This window comes from Lactuca saligna, chromosome 8 (assembly GCF_052625555.1).
Source record: "Lactuca saligna cultivar CGN05327 chromosome 8, ASM5262555v1, whole genome shotgun sequence".
Classification (NCBI taxonomy): Eukaryota; Viridiplantae; Streptophyta; class Magnoliopsida; order Asterales; family Asteraceae; genus Lactuca; species Lactuca saligna.
This window is the reverse complement of record NC_136424.1, coordinates 15,286,965-15,301,488: the sequence shown is the minus strand read 5'-3', so window position 1 is coordinate 15,301,488 and position 14,524 is coordinate 15,286,965. Positions and strand designations below refer to the sequence as shown.

At 33.5% G+C, this 14,524-nt stretch overlaps 3 protein-coding genes across 3 annotated transcripts; 1 reads left to right on the top strand and 2 right to left on the bottom strand.

Moving 5' to 3' along the window:
• The first annotated feature begins 1,710 nt into the window (after window positions 1-1,710).
• Window positions 1,711-2,178, top strand: LOC145012281 (cyclin-dependent protein kinase inhibitor SMR4-like). Its single transcript, XM_078971075.1, has one exon. It carries the CDS (start codon window positions 1,825-1,827, stop codon window positions 2,038-2,040), a length of 216 nt encoding a protein of 71 aa, XP_078827201.1. The 5' UTR covers window positions 1,711-1,824; the 3' UTR covers window positions 2,041-2,178.
• A 7,867-nt stretch (window positions 2,179-10,045) lies between these two features.
• LOC145009426 (uncharacterized) lies at window positions 10,046-10,519 on the bottom strand. The gene has a single exon (XM_078968122.1). It carries the CDS (start codon window positions 10,517-10,519, stop codon window positions 10,046-10,048), a length of 474 nt encoding a protein of 157 aa, XP_078824248.1.
• A 2,085-nt stretch (window positions 10,520-12,604) lies between these two features.
• On the bottom strand, window positions 12,605-14,091 carry LOC145009425 (uncharacterized). Its single transcript, XM_078968121.1, has 2 exons — window positions 13,587-14,091; window positions 12,605-13,437 (listed from the first exon to the last, which is right to left on the bottom strand). Exons 1-2 carry the CDS (start codon window positions 14,089-14,091, stop codon window positions 12,605-12,607), a joined length of 1,338 nt encoding a protein of 445 aa, XP_078824247.1.
• Between the last annotated feature and the right edge of the window lie 433 nt (window positions 14,092-14,524).

The following is a 14,524-nucleotide window of genomic DNA, read 5'->3' as shown; positions in this document are numbered from 1 at the left end:
CCATTTTCAGAATTTATTTTTCATAACCAAATCTTTGAAACTAATTTTAGAAAGAAAATGAGTTCGAAACTAACCACTTTTCAAACACGGTTATTTCCAAAAAAAATTAAAAATTGGGCAACTTTCTTATATGTATTTATGGAATGTGATCATTTTTTATTATTGTTTTAGATTATTTTAAAATGGGTTAGAAATATAATCAGTCTGTTTAATACTGGTTCTAAATAGAGTTCGGTTAAAAAACAGTTTTAAAAAAAAAATCTGATTTTGTCTAAACTGGTTTCGGTATAATCAAGATTTTTTGAAGTGAAATTTTATTAAAAAACAAGTTTGGGTCAGTTTAAAAAAAAAAACAGTTTTCATTTTTTTTTAAAAGCTATATCAAACCGACAATTAGTCACACAACCAACTTATGTATATTTTTCTCTCTTAGGCATTGTATTTTGAATGAGGTTCCAATGCTTCAATGGTGACACCGATAGACTCTTAAGCACCTAATGATGAATAAGTTACTTCTAAAATAACTCTTAGCATGATTAACATGAAATTAACATCCATAAATTGGATACTAGATGACTATAAACTCTAAATAGAAACAACAATGGAGACGTAGTCGTAACATTGGTATTTCTACAACCTGTGACCAAAGATTTTCTACCAAACGACACCAAAACATGATAGATAACTTGTTTCACATAAGATTAAGATGTTATGAAGGTCTACGACTTAATCGTTGGTTGACATTAAGTCCCAAGTATTTAATGACAGGTCAAAAATGCACCAAGAGCTAAATAGACATCAATGGAAGTATGATTCACAAGATAAAGTAAATAACTGATAGATTATCACAAGTTAAGCTAGAACAAACTATCATACCATCAAAGGAAACACAAAATTCGGTAACCATGGAAACTAGGCTAGAAAATCCTCAAAACAACTCCATGGAAGCTTATATTTCTACAAATTCAAAGCCGTAGCTCAAAATAGGAAACTATCAAATCCAACGTCTTGAACTTGATAGTGAAGAAACCCTAATCGTGAATTATCCTTTGAGAATCTTACTTGATGAGACAACAATGGCAGATAATGATAGCCCTAGGAATAAAGTTTTGAAACTTATTAAGGAAGAGAGTCCACAAACCTTTATACATGTGATTGTGAATGGTTCATATTGAGCCTTTTTTGTGACAAGATTTAGAGAGCTTGAAGCGAATGTGGGAGGCATGCGGTTGAAGAAAGGACAATTTAGGGACGTGAAACAATGAATATGATTTCGTGTGAAGGTGGTCAGAGGATTGAAAGACTAATATATTATCCTTGTAACTTATTACGACACTTCCTTTGTGCTAACGATAACGAACTTACTATATATTATTCGGCAATATATTAAATGCATGGCATGATATCATTCACAACTTTTGAAATTCGATTATTTGACAAGTCCTCTCCTAATTCTACTTCTTCATTTTCTAACATTAAAACACACAAATAAAAAAACATTCAACATATATGTGATCAAATAAAAGCGCCAAAAAGTCGTGAGTCCCCACATTCGAATGTCACCGTCTTCTCCTGAACCTTCCATCACCCAATCCCACCCCGACACTGTACACCAACTCAGCAGATCAACACGGTTTCTGATTCCAGCTAGGATCCACGTCACACTGATCCCGCGTATTTCAATGTCAAAGTTACAGCTTCCTGATGAAGTTAGCATTATGCATATAATCATATCATATGTGATATGTTCCGAGTTCCCACCCCATTGAAACTCACCACCAAATTACTCTCTCAAATAAAAATCAGAACATTGATTTCGATTTAATGGAGTTAGACGGTGGTTATGTGTCGACTGAGGATGGTTGCCGGACGCCGAAACAAAGTGGGTGTAGGATTCCGGTGACATGCCCACCAGCGCCGAGGAAGAAACAGGCGTATTTGAAGCAGAGGAGCCCGCCGGAAAATGGATATTTTCAGCCACCTGATCTCGAGATTCTGTTTGCGATGCCACCTACACCCATACGAGAAGCTTGCATTTGATAATTATAATTCTTACTCAGTAATTATATGTTTTTCATTAATTTCCCATGTTACTTGTCAATTTGTTCTTATTTGAATTGAATTCTTGTAATTAATTCTTCATTATTTAGTAAATGTAAAAGATCGTGAAATTGCTTATCTTTTTTATTTTTTATTTTTTTTAAATCTTAATATTTTGGAAATTTTTTTAATAAAATCTTAAATTTTATTTTTTGAGCAAAAAAATCCTAACTATTTACATTTTTTTTAATAAAAAAATTCAAGAAACCGATTAATTTATTAACTTTAATATTTTTAACATGTTTAGTAGGTCATGAGACCAAATTGTAATTTTTTCAAAAATAATGAGATTTTTTTTGCAGATTTCGTCAAAATCTGTATATAACTTATAAACATATTTTTTTAGGTATTTGTTTATTTTTTAAGCTTTCATATGTATATATTTATGTATTTTTATGTATTTTAAATTTATAAACGTATTTTTTTACTTATTTATATGTGTTTGTAACCATTTTACATATATATTTTATATATGTTTATGTGTTATTTTGTATATATTATATATTTATATGTATTTTTACTTATTTATGTATTGTTTAACTTTTTTTATATATAGATGTTTATTTATTTTAAATGTATAAACATATTTTTTTTACGTATTTATATCTTTTTTAAAGTCTTTTACATATTTTTATGTGTTTTTTTATATATTACGTATTTATGTATTTTTTTAAAAGTTTTTTATATAGATGTTTATGTACATCTATATACAAATTTTGATGATGTTTTTTTTTTTTTTTTTTTTATGTATTTTATGTGCTTTTTGATGTATTTATGTATTTATTCGAGTATGTCTAGATGATTTTACTGCATACCCATATATTTTAAGCTTTTACCATTCCATGTTTAATTTCAACATAAGCTAATGAGAAAAGCTTAAAATATATTGATATATAGGAAACCATCTAAACATACTTGAAGAAGTTGTATGAATTAGAAGAAATGATGAAGACGACTTGAAGTAAAAAAAAACACATAAATACGTAAAAAAAAAAAAATACAATTATGCATTTAAAATACATAAACATCTATATAAAAAACTTAAAAAAATACATAAACACATAAAAATATATATAAATATGTAATACATAAAAAACACATCAAAATATATAAAATACTTAAAATTACAGATAAATATGTAAAAAACATGTTTATACATTTAAAATACATAAAAATACATAAACATCTATTTAAAAAACTTTTTAAAAAAAATACATAAATACATAATACATAAAATATAACAAATAATATATATATATATATATATATATATATATATATATATATATATATATAATACTTAAATGCATATAAATACGTTAAAAAAAATACATGTATAAATTTAAAATACATAAACAATGAAAACATATATATATACACACACACACACACACACATATATATATATATATATATATATATATATATATATATATATATATATATAAAACACATAAAAATACATAAAACAATGTGTAAAATACTTTAATATATATATATATATATATATATATATATATATATATATATATAAAATACGTTTATACATTTAAAATACATATAAATATGTAAATATATACATATAAAAACTGAAAAAAAAATATAAAAGTACGTAGAAATAGATAGAAATATTTAAAAAATACGTTTATACATTATATATAAAAGTACGTTTATTCCAAAATAATAGAAATATTTAAAAAATACGTTTCTATGAACATGTTAAAAAGGAGTAAAATGAATAAATTAACCGGTTTCTTGGGATTTTCTATTCAAAAAGTTAAAAAATTGGAACTTTTCTATTTAAAAAATAAAATTTAAGAGTTTTTCTATAAATTTGATTTTTTTTTTAATTAGATTATAAAACATGTTGAATAGCGTATACCAAATTTGTGTAAACGATTGGTGGTGGTTCAGTTATGGTTGAAGTATTGAACCCTTGGTAAATGGTGGAGCAACGTATTAGTATTTTCTAAGACATTTTCCTGAATGATTTGTTATGAAAGTTTATAAATAAAATTAATTCTTGGAGTTCACAGGCCTAGGCTGTTCACATAAGCCCAACCTACCATACTTAGGCCCAATAAGCTAACTAGTTATGTGGTCATCAAGAACGGACACCGTCCAATGTAGGGTTTAATATCATAGTGATCTTTTTTTCTTCAAACCATATATGGTTTCAACTATACTATTTATAAAAAACAATTGTTATCAGTACTTTACCAAATATATACTTAGCTTGTTTGGCTACCAACATTTTTGATTGACATAAATTGGTAAAGTTATATATCAATTTCTTTCTAATTTTTAATTATAATAGTTAAAACTAACAACTACTTGAGAATTATAAAAAATCCATATTACCTTGATAGAGGTTAATTTTAGAGTAAGTCCTTGTGTTATGGTGCTACTTGCGCGCTTAGTCTTTAAGTCTGATTTTCCATCTATGGAGCCTTAAAAGCCAAATGTGTTTCACATTTTGTCCTTATTCTAACCCTATGTCAAGTGTTGTTGTTAGTGACCCCCATAGGTGGGGGTAATTTAGCCAATTTAGGTTTGGGGTTTCTTTTTCCCATGATCAACTTCTCTTGTTTGTTCTCTTATTGTTTTTTTTTCTCTGGAAATCTGTAGACACATTGAAGATGAAAGACCTGATTAATATGGTGGCATACTCTTTTAGATGTGATGCTATAATATAGACCTCATGCATTTCGAGCAACCCCAAAAGACTCTTTTATGCTTGTCCAAAAAAGGTACATTGTGATTTTAATTTCGTCAATTATAGCCCTAAATCATTGAAGGGTACTTCGACTCTTAGTCTCTTAGTCTCAAAACATTTATGTCAGGGACCTGTAATGGATTTTATTTTTAGGTGAAAAAAGAGATTACAAGTCATGCAACATTGATTGTGACATCCCTAATTTTCACGGCTAGAAAAGACCGATTTGTTTATGCTTTGTTTTAAAATTAGAGTAATCGTTCAAAGAAAACTGTTGCGGAATTTGTTCCTAAAACAAAATGTGATAAGAATTTATCAAAACATATCTTTAAAGAAATGTATTTTCATTAAATAACAAAATCTTAGGATGTCATGTTTTGATACAGACCAAAATCATAAACAGTATAAAATAGACCTTACAACAGTTATTTATAACTACTGATCTATAATCCAAAATCTCTCGTCATGTCAACCAACTTATGCTCTTGTGCCACTACCTGTGATACAAAGAAAACTGAGTGGGTCGGGCTTGGGAGCCTGGTGAGCATATAAGGTTTTCAACTCACAATAATATATTTATTATATTTAATCATCAAACAATCAACCTAGTTACCCATCCCCATTATCTTCTTTATTTCTTAAGGTTTTACCCTAAGAGTCAACTATTCCTCATTCATTCATTCCTAAGGTTTAACCTAAGGAGTAGACGCCAAGTCTATTTCTACCAAGGTTCATACAACAGATACTATGTTGCATAGTCGCCAAAGTTTATTCAACAGGAACTACATCTCATAGTCGCTAGGGTTTATACAACATGCACTACGTCACACAATCGCCAATGTATATTTATAAGGCACTAAGTCGCATAGTCGCTAGGGTTTAGGCACTAAGTCTCATAGTCGCCAGGGTTTTTAGAGTACACCGGTGAACATCAAGTTCACAACACTTACAAGTTGCGAGCCAGATAATGTTCCACTGGACTGTCTAGAATAGTCCGTGGTTGCCATCCCTACTCTGCTGAATGACGAGGCTATCGTTTGGGTAAAGGTTTCATTCATTTTTCACCTGTCACCCTCATCTCATGATCTATATCACCTTTCGTCTCATCAACCAACTCGTCTTTTATCACACACCAACTATTTCATCTACCAATGTTCTACCCAACATATTTGTAGATATAACATACATATACAGTTTAAATCATTTAAAACTTATACAAAACATTCATCCAACACCCATCTCAAGTAAATAAACAATATATAAACACATAGCACGTATTTCATAGCAAATACTTCATATATATGTGTTAGAAGAAAGTAACTACACACTCACTTGATTAGACGATGCTCGGACAACACTATGAGTTGTAAAGTAGTATTCTTCGATGAAACCGGGGTATCTTCACACACCGAGCTTCTCGCGGGCAGAGCTTCGGCTTGAAACTCTTTTCTTCTCGGGATCTTCGGAGCATCGGGACTCGCTTCGGGTATCCGGGATGGTACCGGGGCTTCGGGGGGTTAAAAGAAGGCTTAAAGATGAGTAGAGTATGAGAGAGGTTGAGGAATTAGCAGCCAAACCCAGCTGCCTTTGGTTTTTATTTATAGGGCAGATTTTTCAATTTTCACGTTGTGAACCATGATTTCACGTCGTGGCCTTGGACATCATCAGGTGCGTAGTCGCAACTTGGGTTTGCCAGGTTCAGAAGGTCACATCACTGAGTTTACGTTGTGAACCCACTATTCACGTCGTGAACCCTGACACAGGGTTGGGGTTCGTGCCCCGAACTTCAGAATTCATATCTTTCGCATACGAGCTCCGTATTCGATGTTCTTTTTATCCATGCGTAGGTGAGATTATGCTCTACAACTCTCGTTTAGACTCCGTCGGCTAATTTTGACTTTATTTTTATTATATTATTTTTAGTAGGCCGGGACAGGAAAAGTCTGCTACTAAATCATAACTCCTTCATCTGGCATCCGTTTTTGTCTGTATTTTTACCGTTAAACTACTATTAACGAGATCTTTGATTCTCGTTTAGATTGTTTCGACCAGAAACCACTCGATCTCATATTCGAACTTCGGGCTGCATACTAATAAGCTGAAACTTAGATCACTAAGACTAAATATCGCTCTATCGTAAATTAACTATTTACGTCCTACAACGTCGTGCCGAATCTGTCGCGAAACTTCGACAGGTCATAACTTCTTCGTTATAACTCGGATTTCAGCGTTCTTTATATGCACAGAAATCTTGTGAGATATACTACAACTTGGTTAAGATTATTTATTCTAAACAAACTTCTATCAAAAAGTCATTTTTGACGCTTATCGTCTCTAAATTGACTAGCCCGGATCTACGGGCGTTACATTGATGATTGCAAGTATGGTTAGGTCAAACAAAAGCTTCAAATAAAGAATTTGAAGCTTAAGATATGGTTAATTTTTAGTTAGCTTGTCTTCTTGGGAATAATAGTTTATAAGTTGTAAGGGTTTGGTAATGACACTTAATTGGCTTGTCTTCTTGTCATATTTTTTTCAAAAACAAATTCTCTTCTTGTTTGAGTAGCATGGAGTTTCACATTCTCTTTAACCTCTTCAGCTAACTTAAAAGTTTGGAAAAGGTAAAATGATTCACTCAGAAGGACATTCTCATTTGCAAGTGCTCTCTGAATATTTTTAATCGATTTCTTTCTTATGTTACGTTCTCATTCATCTGATGAAGATCCTGATATCAAGTCATCATTGTTTTGAAAGATCTATACGTCCAAGAATCATTATAGAATGGTATTTGCTAATGATATATGATCCTACAGGGTCAAACCTTCTAGCAAGTTATCACTAATTTATTAGTAATTTTATTATTAATAAATATTATCAACACTTGTATTAAATTGGAAAATTATTATTAATGAAAATGATACTCTTCTAGAGAGAAAACAACTAGTAAATCATAAGGTATGAGTTTATATGTTGTGTACATCTTTTTGGACCTATTGAAGTCCATTTTTATAAAGCTAGTTTATTTAAATGAAAGATGTACATGCTAGTATTAAGTTAGAGTAAAAAACACGCTAAACTCTCTTGTCTTTATACCAAAACTATAAGTGTAGTGAATTATAAACATTTGATTTGACATGCAGAATTAAAAGAACACAAAGAACACAATGATTTGGGTGCTAAAAGATGTATTCGATCATAGTTGTAACGCCCATGTTTCGAGGCTAAGCATTGATGCGATGATGTAATAGTTAGGATTGTTAAGCGATGATGTAATAGTTGGAGCAGGAGTTTGAGGAGTGGTGGTTTAAGGTCTACGGGTTGCAGTAACACCCAAATTGGACTAGAGGTGCCAATTGGTAGATGGGATGTCATTGGCCAAAGCTAGTATCTTCTTATTTCGACTTTCAATGCATATATACTCTTTACCATCGATGGTCCAATGAACATCCATGTTGGGATTGTGGTGAAAGAGGTGCATAGTCTCCATAACATCAATAGATCAACGAGCGCGGCCCAAAATTATATTGGTTAGGTTGTTGGGTTGGTGGAGGCCAAGATGTTCAACTATAATAGACACCATTCCACCACAATGAAGATGGCCACCATTGCTCATGGAATTTCTGAGCATTTTTTGGATTACCCAACACCCGAAGTGATGAACTTCCTAGGGCTTGTGAATCATGCACCACAAGACTTCCAATTCTTTCTTGTTTGCCTTTGTAATCTCTTCTTGAGGAAACAAGAGAGAAGCAATGATCTGGTGGGTGACCTTAAGAACCGGATGAATGATACTGGAAGCTTTTGCCGTGCCCGACTGAAACTCGCCTTCACAAGAGATGTTTGTCTAAAATCATATGCAACTTTGCTCAAATATATCATTTTTCTACCCTTTGCTGTATACACATCCTTTTTTTGCCTTTGGAGCACCAATAATATCACAAAGGGTGTCAGCATGAATCTTATGGAATTGATTGAGCAAACGGAAAGTAAGGATGTGTGTTTGGTAATCAAAGGTGATGGATGACAAGAGTTACCACATGGGTGTTTGATAGCTTAATGCATGGAGATTCAATAGACCTTCCCAACCTATGTTCTTCAAGAGCTTGTGGACTCGTTTATAGATGTGAAGGTCCTTAAGGGCTTGGATGTCTACAAAAATTTGAGCCCCTTTTACCCTTCGAGCAAGGCTTCAATACAAAATCTCTTGTGGATTGGACTAAAAAATAAGACCAAATTCATAGGGGTTTTCCATGAAATGTTGGTCTTGTTCATCACTAGTTTCTTGACCACCCATATGTGAGGTCCCAATTCTAGCCCTTTTTCCACGGGAAGCCATTTCCCAAGAATTCAACAAAGTTTTTCACACAATATATGACAATTGAACTCTAGAGTATGCACAAAAACTAGCAACACCACAAAAAATCACCCCAAAAAATATGGTTCTAACTATACGCACAAAGAAAAGAGTTTGGAACAATTATACAAAATTATGCTTGTAAATGGTGTTAGGGTGATGTCCAATGCTTCCCCAAACTTTCCCCAAGCTTATCCTACAAAAAATTACACACATTAGCTCGAAATTTGGAGGCCCAAAAATTCTAGGGTTTGCTCAAAACCCCCAAAATCGGTCATTAGAGGGTGAAATTGAGATGTAAGACAAAGAAGATGAAGAAAAGAGAAGAATTTCATACCTTGGAGCTTGATTTTTGGAGCAAAATTGAGGAAGATGGAATGTTTTGAGGTGTTTTTTCGAAGGGGGAAATAGGAGAGAAGAGGAGTCGCAAATTTTGTGAAAAGAATGAGCAAAAAATCGAGTTTTTAGACTAAAAATCGTACAACCCTATTTTTACGTTTACACGGGCCGTGTAAACACAAAGGCAAACTTTACACGGCCGTGTAAATGCTGGATTTAAATTCTGCTGGCCTGATCGTTTACAAGGGCCGTCTAAACCATAATCATAAGTTTACATGGCCGTGTAGACTTCTGAGAAGGCAAAAAATTTTGATTTTTTCATTTTTTTAATGCAACCCGCTAATCCGCTACTGCCCGAAAAATGATTTTTCAACCTCTTTAAACATGAAAAACAACCTGAAAACTTGAAAACAAAGAAAATATGATGGAAAAATAAGAAATGAAGGAAATAACAAAAATAACCCCGGGTTACCTCTCGGTTTTCCACCCATTTTTAATGTCGTTGGATCGACTTGGATCCCAATTATTTGTCAATCTTAGTACCTTGGATCCGTTACTTCATCTACTTCTTCGTTTTTGACTTGAAATCCTTCATAATAAGGTTTTAAATGATGACCGTTTACCTTAAAGATCTTCCCGGTTTTCTCACTTGTGATTTCTATTGCACCATGCTCAAAAACATTAGTGACAACAAATGGTCGCACCCAATGGGACCTTAATTTACTAGGAATCAATTTAAAACGAGAGTGGTAAAGTAATACCTTTTGACCTTTTTCAAATACCTTGCGTGCAATCATCTTGTCATGGTATGCTTTTGTCCTTTCTTTGTAAAGGACTTCATTCTCATATGCTTCATTACAGATCTCCTCAAGATCTTGTATGTCAAGCTTCCTCTTCTTTCCCGATTCAGTTAGATCCATATTGAACTGCTTGATTGCCCAATAAGCTCTATGATCCAATTCAACGAGTAATCGACATGGATTTCCAAAAACAATGCGATATGGAGACATCCCAATTGGAGCTTTGAATGCAGTGTAGTATGCCCACAAAGCATCATCAAGACGTGTACTCCAATCTTTCCTTGTTGTATTCACAGTTTTCTACAAAATACCCTTGATTTGTCGATTGCTCACGTCGGCTTGTCCATTCGTTTGTGGGTGGTATGATGTGGAAACTTTATGAGTTACACCATACTTCTTCAAGACACTTCCAAGCATACGATTGCAAAAATGTGTGCCACGATCACTGATTAAGGCCTTTGGAACACCAAATCTGGAAAAAATGTTACCCTTCAAAAATTCTATCACAACTTTTGAATCATTAGTACAGGTTGCTTTTGCTTCCACCCACTTAGAAACATAATCCACAACCAAACGAATGTAAGTAAAACCCGAAGATGATGGAAAAGATCCCATGGAATCAATGCCCCAAACATCGAAAATTTCACAAACTAAAATGGGATCACGGGGCATTTGATTCTTTGAGCTTAAAGAGTCCATCTTTTGATATTTATCACAACTTGCACAAAAGTTATACGAGTCACGGAAAATACTTGGCCAGTAAAATCCACTCTCTAATACTTTTCTTGCAGTACTTTCAGGACCAAAATGCCCTCCACAAGCATAAGAGTGACAAAATATTAAGATAGAAGATACCTAATATTGATCCATACATCGTCTAATCATTTGGTCAACACAATATTTCCACAAATATAGCTCATCCCATACATACCTCTTGGATTCTTTATTGATTTATCTTTTTGCCATCGAGCCAAATCTGGTGGAAATTGATTTGTGACGATGTAGTTCAAAATATCGGCATACCATGGGGCAATTTTTGCTAAAAATAGATTCTCATTGGGAAATGCATCATGAATGGGAGTCGAGTCAACGGGAGAAAGAATCCTACTAAGATGATTAGCTATACGGTTTGACTTTTTGCTATTGTCCTTGATTTCTACATCAAACTCTTGTAAGTGTAATACCCATCGAATGAGTCTAGGCTTCGAATCCTTCTTTGCATGTAGATACCTAATAGCTGCATGATCAGAATAAACAACCACTTTAAAACCTAGCAAATATTGACGAAATTTATCTAAAGCAAAGACAATAAATAGTAATTCTTTCTCAGTTGTTGAATAGTTGGCTTGTGCACTATCAAGTGTTTTTGAGGCATAATAAATGACATGAGGAACTCGATCTTTTCTTTTGCCCCAAAATTGCACCAAATGCATGTTCTGGCATCACACATGATTTCGAAGGTCAAACTCCAATCCGGTGATTGAAGTATTGGTGCTGATATTAACAACTTCTTCACCTGATCAAAATCTTGCTTGCATTCCTTGGAAAATTCAAATTCTACATCTTTTTGTAGGAGCTCACACATGGGACAAGATATTTTGGAAAAATCTTTGATGAATCTTCTATAAAAACCTGCATGACCAAGAAACGAGCGTATCTCACGAACACAAGTGGGATAAGGTAAAGATTTAATGACATCTATTTTTGCTTTGTCTTTCTCTTGATCCTTAGAAGACACAATATGACCTGGTATGAGACCTTTGTCAACCATAAAATTACATTTTTCATAATTCAAAACAAGGTTGGTCTCAATACATATTTGCAAAATCTTTTTCAGATTACCCAAACATTCATAAAAGGAATTACCATAAACTGTGAAGTCGTCCAAAAATGATTCAATGATCTCCTCAACATACTTTGAAAAAAATACTTACACTGCACCTTTTAAAAGTGGCGGGAGCATTGCAAAGTCCAAAAGGCATTCGCCTATATGCAAATGTGCCGAAGGGACATGTGAAAGTGGTTTTTTCTTGATCCTCGGGTGCAACGGGTATTTGATGGGAACCAAAATACCCATCTAAGCAACAATAGTGAGTTTTTCCCGCTAACCTTTCCAATACTTGATCAATGAAGGGAAGTGGGAAATGGTCTTTCCGGGTTGAGGAATTGAGTCTTCTATAGTCTATACAAACTCTCCACCCGTTTTGCACACGAGTGGGGACTAATTCACCTTGGTCATTTGTAATTATAATACTTGTCTTCTTTGGTACAACTTGGACCGAGCTTACCCACTTGCTATCTGATATAGGATAGATCATCCTTGCATTCAACAACTTCAAAATCTATTTCTTCAGAACCTCCATCATTAGAGGGTTCAAGCGCCTTTAAGCTTCTCGGGAGGGCTTGTAATATTCTTCCATAAGGATCTTGTGCATGCAAAGTAAAGGACATATCCCTTTTGTCAGCTATAGTCCACCCAATAGCTTCCTTATACTCCTTCAAAGTGGTAGCAAGCTCTTCTTCTTCTTCTTTTGTTGATAACTTCGTGGAGATGATCACTGGCAAAGTCTCTTTCTCTCCAAGATACATATATTTGAGATGCTCGGGTAAAGTCTTGAGTTCCAATCCTGGTGCATGCACAATAGAAAGAACAAGTTTCTCATTAGGCATTGGTAATTTCAACTTTGGAACATCAAACCTCATTTTCTTCTTTTGATCCATGTAAGATACAACTTCCAAAATCTCTTCATCAATGTTGAATTGGTTGGAAAGTTTTTCCACTTCATCCTCTTGAAGATTCCTGTCTAAAATGAGAGCTAACACATCGAGGTTAGACAAATCAAAACACTCTTTAGTTAATTGTTCAATAACATCCACAAAGTTCAAAGATGAAATATCACTTTGATATCTCATAACATCATATATGTTGAAAATTATCACTTCCCTATCAAATTCCATGGACGATGTACCATCATAACCATCAATTTTTGTTCTGAATGTTTTCAAAAAGGGTATTTCTAGAAGAATTAAACTCAAATTTGGTGAGTCATCATCATCCATGTCAATGACATAAAAATCTGCTAGAAATACTAGTTCATTCACTTGGACTAACACATCTTCTAGCACACCTTTTGGATGTACTAAAGATCAATCAACCAATTGAATGATCACCCCGATCTTCTTCAACATGCCAATATTTAAAGTTTTGAAATAGAATATCGCAACACATTGATATAAGCTCCAAGGTCTAGCATAGATTGTGGAGCATGAAGATTACCTAACTTGCAAGGAACCATGAAAACACCTGGATCCTTACATTTTTGAGGTAGTCTTTTCTGTAACACTGTAGATACATTTTCAACTACTTTGATAGTTTCATTCCCTTTTAATCTTTTTTTAGATGTACATAATTCCTTAAGGAATTTAGCATACATAGGGACTTGTTTGATGACATCAATAAGAGGAATATTTACTTCAACATTTCTGAACATCTCCATGATCTCATTGTCTTCCCTTTCACGCTTTGACTTGCTTAACCTTGTGCGAAATGGAGGAGGAGTGACTTTTACTTCAATGTGAACTTGATTTGAAGGTGCTTTTGACTTATATTCTTCTTTTTCTAACTCCATCTCTTCTTCTTCTTCAATTATCTTTGGACCTTCATATTCTTTGCCATTTCTCAAGGTAACGACATATGCACTATGCTTTGGATTCTTTTCGGTTTGTGCGGGTAGTTTGCCTTGTGACTCCAAATTACTCACAGAAGTGGCGAGTTGAGTCATTTGTTGCTCCAAAGTCTTGATACTCGTCTTGGTCTCATTTTGAAATGTTTAAGTACTTGTGACTAAACTTTTGACAATATCTTCCAAAGACATTACTGATCCGATTGAACTACTTCCTTGTTGCTTGTTTTGAGGTTGGAATTGAGATTGATGAGGAGGTTGATTTGGCTGGAAATGTGGTTGATAATTTTGTTGATGATGCCTTTTATTTTGAAATGGAGGTTTTGGTTGAAAAGATGGTGGCCTTGGCTGAAAATTGGCATTGGGTTGGTGCCAATTTTAATTAATTCTTGGCTGAAAGTTTCGTTGTATTTGATTAGAAAATCCCATAGCTTGAACCAACTCTATATCTTCTTGTAACATTGGGCACATATCAGTGGGCTGTCCAACTTGGGTACAAATACCACAAGGTCTAACTGCTGGGGGTTACACA